Genomic DNA, 12,320 nt, shown 5'->3' with positions numbered 1-12,320 from the left:
CCAGAAATCAATAAGTTTTAGTAGACAATTTTAATTCTTAAAAAAAAACTCTTGCAAGCTTAGTTTTCAGTAAAGTGCTAGTTTTTCAGAATTTTACTAATATGGGGAAAAGATAAAAGACTAATTTATAGAACTTTCAATAGTTTTTAACCAGCCAGAAATCAATAAGTTTTAGTAGACATTTCTAATTCTTAAAAAAAAACTCTTGCAAGCTTAGTTTTCAGTAAAGTGCTAGTTTTTCAGAATTTTACTAATATAAGGAATAGATAAAAGACTAATTTATGAAGTTTTCAATAGTCTTCATCCTGCCAGAAAACAATAAGTTTTAGGAGACAATTTTCATTTAAAAAAAAAAAACTCTAGCAAGCTTAGTTTTCAGTAAAGTGTTAGTTTTTTAGAATCTTTCAAATATAGGGAAAAAATAAAAGACTAATTGATAAAGCTTTCAATAGTCTTTAAACAGGCATGAAATCAATAAATTTTAGTAGTCATTTTTAATTTTAAAAAAAACTCTTGCAAGCTTAGTTTTCAGTAAAGTGCTAGTTTTTCAGAATTTTACTAATATAGAGAAAAGATAAAAGGCTAATTTATAAAGCTTTCATTAGTCTTCAACGAGCGAGAAATCAATAAGTTTTAGTAGACAATTTTAATTCTTAAAAAAAAACTCTAGCAAGCTTAGTTTTCAGTAAAGTGCTAGTTTTTCAGAATTTTGCTAATATAGGGAAAAGATAAAAAACTAATTTATAAAGCTTTCAATAGTCTTCAACCAGCCAGAAATCAATAACTTTTAGTAGACAATTTTATTTTTTAAAAAAGTCTTGCAAGCTTAGTTTTCAGTAAAGTGCTAGTTTTTTAGAATTTTACAAATATAGGAAAAAAATAAAAGGCTAATTCATAGAGCTCTCAGCAGTTTTCAACCAGCCAGAAATCAATGGGTTTTAGTAGACAATTTTAATTCTTAAAAAAAAAACTCTAGCAAGTTTAGTTTTGAGTAAAGTGCTAGTTTTTTAGAATCTTACAAATATAGGGAAAAAATAAAAGACTAATTGATAAAGCTTTCAATAGTCTGTAAACAGCCATGAATTCAATAAATTTTAGTAGACATTTTTAATTTTTTTAAAAACTCTCGCAAGCTTAGTTTTCAGTAAAGTGCTAGTTTTTCAGAATTTTACTAATATAGGGAAAAGATAAAAGACTAATTTATATACCTTTCAATAGTCTATAACCAGCTAGAAATCAATAAGTTTTAGTAGACAATTTTAATTCTTAAAAAAAAAATCTAGCAAGCTTAGTTTTCAGTAAAGTGCTAGTTTTTCAGAATTTTGCTAATATAGGGAAAAGATAAAAAACTAATTTATAAAGCTTTCAATAGTCTTCAACCTGCCAGAAATCAATAACTTTTAGTAGACAATTTTAATTCTTAAAAAAAACTCTAGCAAGCTTAGTTTTCAGTAATGTGTTAGTTTTTTAGAATTTTTCAAATATAGGGAAAAAATAAAAGAATAATTGATAAAGCTTTCAATAGTCTTTAAACAGCCATGAAATTAATAAATTTTAGTAGACATTTTCAATTTTTAAAAAAGTCTTGCAAGCTTAGTTTTTAGTAATGTGCTAGGTTTTCAGAATTTGAATAATATAGGGGAAAGATAAAGACTAATTTATAAAGCTTTCAATAGTCTTCAACGAGCCAGAAATCAATAAGTTTTAGTAGACAATTCTAAATCTTAAAAAAAAAACTCTTGCAAGCTTAGTTTTCAGTAAAGTGCTAGTTTTTCAGAATTTTACTAATATGGGGAAAAGATAAAAGACTAATTTATAAAGCTTTCAATAGTTTTTAACCAGCCAGAAAACAATAAGTTTTAGTAGACAATTTTCATTCTTAAAAAAAAAAAAACTCTAGCAAGCTTAGTTTTCAGTAAAGTGCTAGTTTTTCAGAATTTTGCTAATATAGGGAAAAGATAAAAAACTAATTTATAAAGCTTTCAATAGTCTTCAACCTGCCAGAAATCAATAACTTTTAGTAGACAATTTTAATTCTTAAAAAAAACTCTAGCAAGCTTAGTTTTCAGTAATGTGTTAGTTTTTTAGAATTTTTCAAATATAGGGAAAAAATAAAAGACTAATTGATAAAGCTTTCAATAGTCTTTAAACAGCGATGAAATTAATAAATTTTAGTAGACATTTTCAATTTTTAAAAAAGTCTTGCAAGCTTAGTTTTTAGTAATGTGCTAGGTTTTCAGAATTTGAATAATATAGGGAAAAGATAAAAGACTAATTTATAAAGCTTTCAATAGTCTTCAACGAGCCAGAAATCAATAAGTTTTAGTAGGCAATTTTAATTCTTAAAAATAACTCTTGCTAGCTTAGTTTTCAGTAAAGTGCTAGTTTTTCAGAATTTTACTAATATGGGGAAAAGATAAAAGACTAATTTATAAAGCTTTCAATAGTTTTTAACCAGCCAGAAAACAATAAGTTTTAGTAGACAATTTTCATTCTTAAAAAAAAAAACTCTAGCAAGCTTAGTTTTCAGTAAAGTGTTAGTTTTTTAGAATCTTTCAAATATAGGGAAAAAATAAAAGACTAATTGATAAAGCTTTCAAAAGTCTTTGAACAGCCATGAAATCAATACGTTTTAGTAGACATTTTCAATTTTTAAAAATGTTTTGCAAGCTCAGTTTTCAGTTAAGTGCTAGTTTTTCAGAATTTTACTAATATAGGGAAAAGATAAAAGAATAATTTATAAAGCTGTCAATAGTCTTCAACGAGCCAGAAATCAATAAGTTTTATTAGACAATTTTAATTCTTTAAAAAAAGCTCTTGCAAGCTTAGTTTTCAGTAAAGTGCTAGTTTTTCAAAATTTTCTAATGTAGGGAAAAGATAAAAGACTAATTTAAAAAGCTTTCAATAGTCTTCAACCAGCCAAAAACCAATAAGTTTTAGTAGACAATTTTATTTCTTAAAAAAAAAAACTCTAGCGAGCTTAGTTTTCAGTAAAGTGCTAGTTTTTCAGAATTTTACTAATATAAGGAAAAGATCAAAGACTAATTTGTAAAGCTTTCAATGGTCTTCAACCAGCCAAAAATCAATAAGTTTTAGTAGACAATTTTAATTCTTTAAAAAAAAATTCTAGCAAGCTTAGTTTTCAGTAAAGTGCTAGTTTTTTAGAATTTTACAAATATAGGGAAAAAATAAAAGACTAATTGATAGAGCTTTCATCGGTCTTTAAACAGCCATGAAATCAATAAATTTTAGTAGACATTTTTAATTTTTAAAAAAACTCTTGCAAGCATAGTTTTCAGTAAAGTGCTAGTTTTTTAGAATTTTACAAATATAGGAAAAAAATAAAAGGCTAATTCATAGAGCTCTCAGCAGTTTTCAACTAGCCAGAAATCATTGGGTTTTAGTAGACAATTTTAATTCTTAAAAAAAAACTCTACCAAGTTTAGTTTTGAGTAAAGTGCTAGTTTTTTAGAATATTACAAATATAGGGAAAAAATAAAAAACTAATTGATAAAGCTTTCAATAGTCGTTAAACAGCCATGAAATCAATAAGTTTTAGTAGACAATTTTAATTCTAAAAAAAAAACTCTAGCAAGCTTAGTTTTCAGTAAAGTGTTAGTTTTTCAGAATTTTACTAATATACGGAAAAGATAAAAGACTAATTTTTAAAGCTTTCAATAGTCTTCAACCAGACAGAAATCAATAAGTTTTAGTAGAAAATTTTAATACTTAAAAAAAACTCTAGCAAGCTTAGTTTTCAGTAAAGTGTTAGTTTTTTAGAACCTTTCAAATATAGGGGAAAAAAGACTAATTGATAAAGCTTTAAATAGTCTTTAAACAGCCATTAAATCAATAAATTTTAGTAGACATTTTCAATTTTTTAAAAAGTCTTGGAAGCTTAGTTTTCAGTAAATTGCTAGTTTTTCAGAATTTTACTAATATAGGGAAAAGATAAAAGACTAATTTATAAAGCTTTCAATAGTCTTCAACCAGCCAGAAATCAATAAATTTTAGTAAACAATTTTAATTCTTAAAAAAAAAAACACTCTAGCAAGCTTAGTTTTCAGTAAAGTGTTAGTTTTTTAGAATCTTTCAAATATAGGGAAAAAATAAAAGACTAATTGATAAAGCTTTCAATAGTCTTTAAACAGCCAAGAAATCAATAAATTTTAGTAGACATTTTCAATTTTTTAAAAAGTCTTGCAAGCTTAGTTTTCAGTAAAGTGATAGTTTTCAGAATTTTGCTAATATAGGGAAAAGATAAAAGACTAATTGATAGAGCTTTCATTGGTCTTCAATCAGCCAGAAATCAATAAGTTTTAGTAGACAATTTTAATTCTTCAAAAAAAAAATTCTAGCAAGCTTAGTTTTCAGTAAAGTGGTAGTTTTTTAGAATTTTACAAATATAGGGAAAAAATAAAAGACTAATAGATAGAGCTTTCAATGGTCTTTAAACAGCCATGAAATCAATAAATTTTAGTTGACATTTTTAATTTTTAAAAAAACTCTTGCAAGCTTAGTTTTCAGTAAAGTGCTAGTTTTTCAGAATTTTACTAATATAGGGAAAAGATAAAAGACTAATTTATAAAGCTTTTAACAGTCTTTAACCAGCCAGAAATCAATAAGTTTTAGTAGACAATTTTAATTCTTAAAAAAAACTCTTGCAAGCTTAGTTTTCAGTAAAGTGCCAGTTTTTCAAAATTTTCTAATATAGGGAAAAGATAAAAGACTAAATTAAAAAGCTTTCAATAGTCTTCAACCAGCCAAAAATCAATAAGTTTTAGTAGACAATTTTATTTCTTAAAAAAAAAACTCTAGCGAGCTTAGTTTTCAGTAAAGTGTTAGGTTTTTAGAATCTTTCAAATATAGGGAAAAAATAAAAGACTAATTGATAAAGCCTTCAATAGTCTTTAAACAGCCATGAAATCAATAAATTTTAGTAGACATTTGCAATTTTTAAAAAAGTCTTGCAAGCTTAGTTTTCAGTAAAGTGCTAGTTTTTGAGAATTTTACTAATATAGGGAAAAGATAAAAGACTAATTTATAAAGCTTTCAATAGTCTTCAACGAGCCAGAAATCAATAAGTTTTAGTAGACAATTCTAATTCTTTAAAAAACTCTTCCAAGCTTAGTTTTCAGTAAAGTGCTAGTTTTTCAGAATTTTACTAATATAGGGAAAAGATAAAAGACTAATTTATAAAGAGTTCAATGATCTTCAACCAGCCAGAAATCAATAAGTTTTAGTAGACATTTTTAATTTTTTTAAAAAAACTCTTGCAAGCTTAGTTGTCAGTAAAGTGCTAGTTTTTTAGAATTTCACAAATATAGGAAAAAAGAAAAGGCTAATTCATAGAGCTCTCAGCAGTTTTCAACCAGCCAGAAATCAAAGGGTTTTAGTAGACAATTTTAATTCTTAAAAAAAAACTCTAGCAAGTTTAGTTTTGAGTAAAGTGCTAGTTTTTTAGAATCTTACAAATATAGGGAAAAAATAAAAGACTAATTGATAAAGCTTTCAATAGTCTGTAAACAGCCATGAAATCAATAAATTTTAGTAGACATTTTAAATTTTTTTAAAAACTCTTGCAAGCTTAGTTTTCAGTAATTTGCTAGTTTTTCAGAATTTTACTAATATAGGGAAAAGATAAAAGACTAATTTATAAGGCTTTCAATAGTCTTTAACCAGCCAGAAATCAATGGGTTTTAGTAGACAATTTTAATTCTTAAAAAAAAAACTCTTGCAAGCTTAGTTTTCAGTAAAGTGCTAGTTTTTTAGAATCTTTAAAATATAGGGAAAAAATAAAAGACTAATTGATAAAGCTTTCAATAGTCTTTAAACAGCCATGAAATCGATAAGTTTTAGTAGACAATTTTAATTCTAAAAAAAACTCTAGCAAGCTTAGTTTTCAGTAAAGTGTTAGTTTTTTAGAATCTTTCAAATATAGGCAAAAAATAAAAGACTAATTGATAAAGCTTTTAATAGTCTTTAAACAGCTATGAAATCAATAAATTTTAGTAGACATTTTCAATTTTTAAGAAAGTCTTGCAAGCTTAGTTTTCAGTAAAGTGCTAGTTTTTCAGAATTTTACTAATATAGGGAAAAGATTAAAGACTAATTTATAAAGCTGTCAATGGTCTTCAACCAGCCAGAAATCAATAAGTTTTAGAAGACAATTTTAATTCTTCAAAAAAAATTCTAGCAAGCTTAGTTTTCAGTAAAGTGGTAGTTTTTTAGAATTTTACAAATATAGGGAAAAAATAAAAGACTAATTGATAGAGCTTTCAATGGCCTCTAAAGAGCCATGAAATCAATATATTTTAGTAGACATTTTTAATTTTTAAAAACTCTTTTAAGCATAGTTTTCAGTAAAGTGCTGGTTTTTTAAAATTTTACAAATATAGGAAAAAAATAAAAGGCTAATTCATAGAGCTCTCAGCTGTTTTCAACCAGCCAGAAATCAATAGATTTTAGTAGACAATTTTAATTCTAAAAAAAAAAAAACCTAGCAAGTTTAGTTTTGAGTAAAGTGCTAGTTTTTTATAATCTTACAAATATAGGGAAAAATAAAAGACTAATTGAAAAAGCTTTCAATAGTCTTCAACGAGCCAGAAATCAATAAGTTTTAGTAGATAATTTTAATTCTTAAAAAAAAAAACTCTTGCAAGCTTAGTTTTTAGTAAAGTGCTAGTTTTTCAGAATTTTACTAATATGGGGAAAAGATAAAAGACTAATTTATAAAGCTTTCAATAGTCTTTAACCAGCCAGAAATCAATAAGTTTTAGTAGACAATTTTAATTCTTAAAAAAAACTCTTGCAAGCTTAGTTTTCAGTAAAGTGCTAGTTTTTCTTAATTTTACTAATATAGGGAAAAGATAAAAGACTAATTTATAAAGCTTTCAATAGTCTTCAACCTACCAGAAAACAATAAGTTTTAGTAGACAATTTTCATTCTTAAAAAAAAAACTCTAGCAAGCTTAGTTTTCAGTAAAGTGTTAGGTTTTTAGAATCTTTCAAATATAGGGAAAAAATAAAAGACTAATTAATAAGGCTTTCAATAGTCTTTAAACAGCCATGAAATCAATAAGTTTTAGTAGACAATTTTAATTCTTTAAAAAAAATTCTAGCAAGCTTAGTGTTCAGTAAAGTGCTAGTTTTTTAGAATTTTACAAATATAGGGAAAAAATAAAAGACTAAGTGATAGAGCTTTCAATGGTCTTTAAACAGCCATGAAATCAATAAATTTTAGTAGACATTTTTAATTTTTAAAAAAACTCTTGCAAGCTTAGTTTTCAGTAAAGTGCTAATTTTTTAGAATTTTACAAATATAGGAAAAAAATAAAAGGCTAATTCATAGAGCTCTCAGCAGTTTTCAACCAGCCAGAAATCAATAGGTTTTAGTAGACAATTTTAATTCTTAAAAAAAAAACTAGCAAGTTTAGTTTTGAGTAAAGTGCTAGTTTTTTAGAATCTTACAAATATAGGGAAAAAATGAAAGACTAATTGATAAAGCTTTCAATAGTCTTTAAACAGCCATGAAATCAATAAATTTTAGAAGACATTTTTAATTTAAAAAAAAAAACTCTTGCAAGCTTAGTTTTCAGTAAAGTGCTAGTTTCTCAGAATTTTACTAATATAGGAAGGAGATAAAAGACTAATTTATAAAGCTTCCAATATTCTTTAATAAGTTTTAGTAGACAATTTTAATTCTTTAAAAAAAACTCTTGCAAGCTTAGTTTTCAGTAAAGTCCTAGTTTTTTAGAATCTTACAAATATAGTGAAAAAATCAAAGACTAATTGATAGAGCTTTCAATAGTCTTTAAACAGCCATGAAATCAATAAATTTTATTAGACATTTTAATTTTTTTTAACTCTTGCTAGCTTAGTTTTCAGTAAAGTGCTAGTTTTTCAGAATTTCAAAATATAGAAAAAACTAAAAGGCTAATTCATAGAGCTCTCAGCAGTTTTCAATCAGCCAGAAATCAATAGGTTTTAGTAGACAATCTTAATTCTTTAAAAAAAACTCTAGCAAGTTCAGTTTTGAGTAAAGTGCTAGTTTTTCAGAATTTTTCAACTAAGGGGGAAAATATCTACTCAGTTTGACCATAACAACGTCACATCAATTACACCATCAGATTCTGCACATCATAGAACACTACTGAAAGTTCATCAACAGAATAGTTAACTAAGTTTCAATTTTCATAAATTTTTCTCAGTTGCTTTGATGTTCTCATTGAAGTAACTCGAATAGCTTCTTTTCCCTACGTGGATAAGTAGCGACAATTGTGTTGATTTTTAATGATGGTGGTTTTATTTGTTTTTAGTTTAGTTTTCTTTTTATCTTGTGCTGAGGACGCCTTGTTTGGATACAAGCGAAATATCCGCGTTGTTTTAGTCTTTCCTCTCTACTGGCCGTCGTCTCGTTTGAGGTTTTTTTTGTAGAATTTTATCTCTCTTTGTTGTTTATAGAACACTACTCTATAGTTTTCATGCTCCTATATACAAATTTGTGGAAATTTCCATTTTCTTGGCAGAAAAAAGATAAAGGATGTGTGTGTGATCCTAAAAGATAGGGAGTTGACTTATTTGATTTGAAATCAAAAGTCCTTGTGTCCATTTTGAGGGATTAAAAAGATTGGAGTGCAACTAGCCTTCTCCCATGCCCCTTTTTTCCTAAAAGACATTCCATCAAAATCTTGAGATAGCTATTTGATTCAGCATAGTTAAAAGGTCCAATGGCCATGCTTTTGGGGATAACACGACTCCCTATAGTTCTTGGGCAAAGGACTGCAAGCTCCGCAATTTCCCATTGTTCACACAGAGTATTTATTAATGGGAAACTCACTCTTAAAAAATTTGGCATACAACCTCAACAAAAAGGCTTTCGGCTGTTCTGTGCTTGACTAAAATTGGCATCCCCACCTCCTCTCATCACAAATAAAGAAAAATCGGTTAAAAATACGCTGGACAAGTTATTTCTACTGTTATCTCCTTGAATTTTTTTTTTCAGATTGTCCCTAAGAAAGACTGAAATTCCTCCAGTGCAACACTGTTTGGAATGTGTTAATTAACTCTCGGGCGGGTTTCTCCAACACTGTGGTAACGCCCAGGTCTGTGTTTAAAAGCCTTATATGCATTAAATGCCAATTAGCAAGACTTATAATGAGTAAAATGTCAATACTATTTTAATCAGAGTTTAGGTAGGTCAGCAGATGGTTGTGTGCTTTTGGCCTGTGTCTTCTCCCCAAATTTCTAGATGTTTCCAGTTTGACATGTATATTCCAATAAATTCGCTTAGCTTTCGAAGCTATGTTCTCCCATAAATATTCTCCTCCCCAAACAAATTCCTACATAACTGCCTATCATAGTTTTAGCTCAGTTTATCCCCCGTAACCTTCTTTCTGCAATGTAGGAAAAATGTTTTGGTTTAAAAACTTAACGCTTATTTTACGGGTTTTAGTTTCATACTCTGAAGCACACATATTTTGCAGTTTTTACTGGCTCAAAATGTGACATACCAACAACAGCTAAATCGACAAGAGAAAGGAGGGGATATTCCTTTTCTGAAATATGCTTAAGGAGTAGTGGGATTGGATTATGAAAATATGTCACAAAAATAATTCAACTGGATAAAAGCACCTTTTTTAACACGGAAAAATAGGTCAATAATCTCTGTTTTTCTCTTTGGCAGGTACTACACTAAAAATAATAGTGCTGTTTTGTATGAAAGATGGTTCAATTTCACCGACCCACAGCAGTTTAAACCAATCCAAGATGACTTCTACTCATCTGACGCATTTAAAACAGGTAAAACAACTATAAAGTCTTGGTTTCTTTGGCTTCTGTGTAAATTTTAGACCATTACTCATAATATTATCCTTAAAACGCTCAAGTACTTACAGAAATATGAAAGGGTTAGATAAATTAAATGCCTAGTTTGACCTACAGAAGAAATATCAGAGGTGTTGGGATGCAGAAAATAATACAACCGAAGTTTTTTTTGCACGGCAATTCCAACACCTGCCTAGTCAACAAATCAATCGAAAGTGAAGCCAATACACGGATCTACAAGGTATCTTCCGTCTTAGAGAGATTTAAAAGAAAGGGTGCAACCCTACTGATGTCCACCTCACAAATTTGCGCGTACTTAATGAATCTATATGTTCATTCATTTTATACGACCCAGAAAGTAGGCCAACAAAAATGCCTAGTTTGACCTACAGAAGAAATATCAGAGGTGTTGGGATGCAGAAAATAATACAACCAAAGTTTTTTTTACACGGCAATTCCAACACCTGCCCAGTCAACAAATCAATCGAAAGTGAAGCCAATATACGGATCTATAAGGTATCTTCCGTCTTAGAGAGATTTAAAAAAAAAGGGTGCAACCCTACTGATGTCCACCTCACAAATTTGCGCGTACTTAATGAATCTATACGTTCATTCATTTTATACGACCCAGAAAGTAGGCCAACAACCACCACGGTTCTGAGGAAGCTGGAGGTAACTCAATCCAATAGAATATGAAAGATAGAGGAACTCGAGTGAAAGAACTTTATAAGCAACACAATCTTCTGGCCTGTGCAATAGAGATTTAATTTTCCCTGCAAGTAGCGCTGGAAATACTGAGATGCTAAGGCCATCACCCCAAATACCAGAGAAATCCCTGTCTAGTCACCTATGATTTCAACTCTGCTGCCGACTACACGGCCGTGTAGTCGTCCGAGAATTAGATGCTTCAACACCATAAATCAGTTCCTAAGTAAGGCAGGAATAAGACCTGAAGATGCTACTGTAGCTGTTCAAGACCGAACGCCCTGGAGGAGGATAGAATCTGCTATCTCTACGCTGGTGTCAAGTTTGCATGAGAATTAACTCGATGTGATATCAATGAAGCATCGCTTGAGGTCACTTTTAGAAGATACAGAGAATTTCGTGTCGCAGCAAAGAGTGTAGTAGACCTTTCATTCAACGAGCCATCCCGGCATTGAATGATGTGTCCTACTCTACAATTAGTTTAATTTCAATTAACAGCTTCGAGAGTGGTATTTCAATTGGATCACTCTGACTAAGCGATCTAGTGAGTTATCTCCACTGAAAATTTCTACTGTATGATTTATCCATCTTCTCCTTCTGAAGAGATATTAAGGCAATGTAAATAAAGTAAACTGAAAAGAAAGGATATGCAAAACTAACGCTTTGTTTTTCACAGATGACAACAGAAAAGTAAAATCAAGACCTTGCACTGATCTAAAAACAAAAATGGTCTAATGGACATTCGTGGCTTTCCAGACAATCAAGAAAATATATAACATACCAGTTGGAACGATGGAGTTTTATATATACTTGGCAAAAATAAACATGGAAAAATTCAGATACAAACATTCATTCTGATATTTCAAGGATAAGTTCAAAGAGATACAAATGTTGACACTAAGGTCAAAATTTGCATGAAATAACCATGAAAGGTCATTTAAAAGCAAAAAGTTTCCCAGTTCAAGAAATAACAAGGTATTTAAAACAACTTCAAACAGATTGAAGTCATTTGACGACCTCAATCCTGCCACAAATTAATTAACAGAGGTGCCAGAGTTTCAGTAGGAGGAAATCAGGGAAGATTGCCTAATTTGAGTATCCTAGGCCACCCAATGAATTCCACTATTTCTTAAATTATTAATAATAGTTAAATTGTTTATTAAGCTTTCTTGAAATATTCATGATTGTTGTTGATACATCACACTTTTGATTTATTTGACGGCCATAGCCCAGCCATAAAATTAATTAACAACAGCACCAACGTTTCGACTGGTTGCCAGTTTTGACCAACAATCACTAAATCAAGGAAAATTCCCAAATGTAAGTATCGAAGTCCACCCAATGATGTTCCATTTTTTTGAATTATTAATAATAGTAGTTAAATAGTATAATTAAATTTTTTGAGGTATTCACAACAGTTGTTGATTCGTCACACTTTCGATTTATTTGGTAGTCACAACACAGTCCAAAAATTAGTTAGCAACAGCACTAAGGTTTCAACCTGTTGCCAGCTTTGATTAACAATCCCTATGTCAAGGAAAATTAACTAATTGAAGTATCCAAGTCCACCCAACAATTTTCGACTATTTTTTTAACTATTAATAATAGTTAAATTATTTATAATTAAATTTTTGAGGTATTCACAACTGTTGTTGATTCGTCATACTTCCGATTTATTTGGCAGCCACAACCCAGCCACAAAACTAATTAGCAACAGCATCAACGTTTCGACTTGTTGCCAGTTTCGATCAACAATCCCTATGTCAAGGAAAATTAACTAATTGAAGTAT

The 12,320-nt window shown here is 29.1% G+C and overlaps 1 protein-coding gene across 1 annotated transcript in view; it reads left to right on the top strand.

The window, feature by feature from the left end:
• The window catches only part of LOC136030073 (3-hydroxyanthranilate 3,4-dioxygenase-like), a 57,426-nt gene that overhangs the window by 22,388 nt on the left and 22,718 nt on the right, over window positions 1-12,320 (top strand). Inside the window, exon 4 of the mRNA XM_065708718.1 lies at window positions 9,686-9,801. Coding sequence (XP_065564790.1) covers window positions 9,686-9,801 — 116 coding nt within the window. The remainder of the gene's footprint in view (window positions 1-9,685; window positions 9,802-12,320) is intronic.

The sequence above is a fragment of the Artemia franciscana genome, chromosome 8, assembly GCF_032884065.1.
Source record: "Artemia franciscana chromosome 8, ASM3288406v1, whole genome shotgun sequence".
In the NCBI taxonomy this organism is placed as follows: domain Eukaryota; kingdom Metazoa; phylum Arthropoda; class Branchiopoda; order Anostraca; family Artemiidae; genus Artemia; species Artemia franciscana.
The sequence above is the reverse complement of the archived record's forward strand: the minus strand, read 5'-3'. Positions and strand labels throughout refer to the sequence as shown.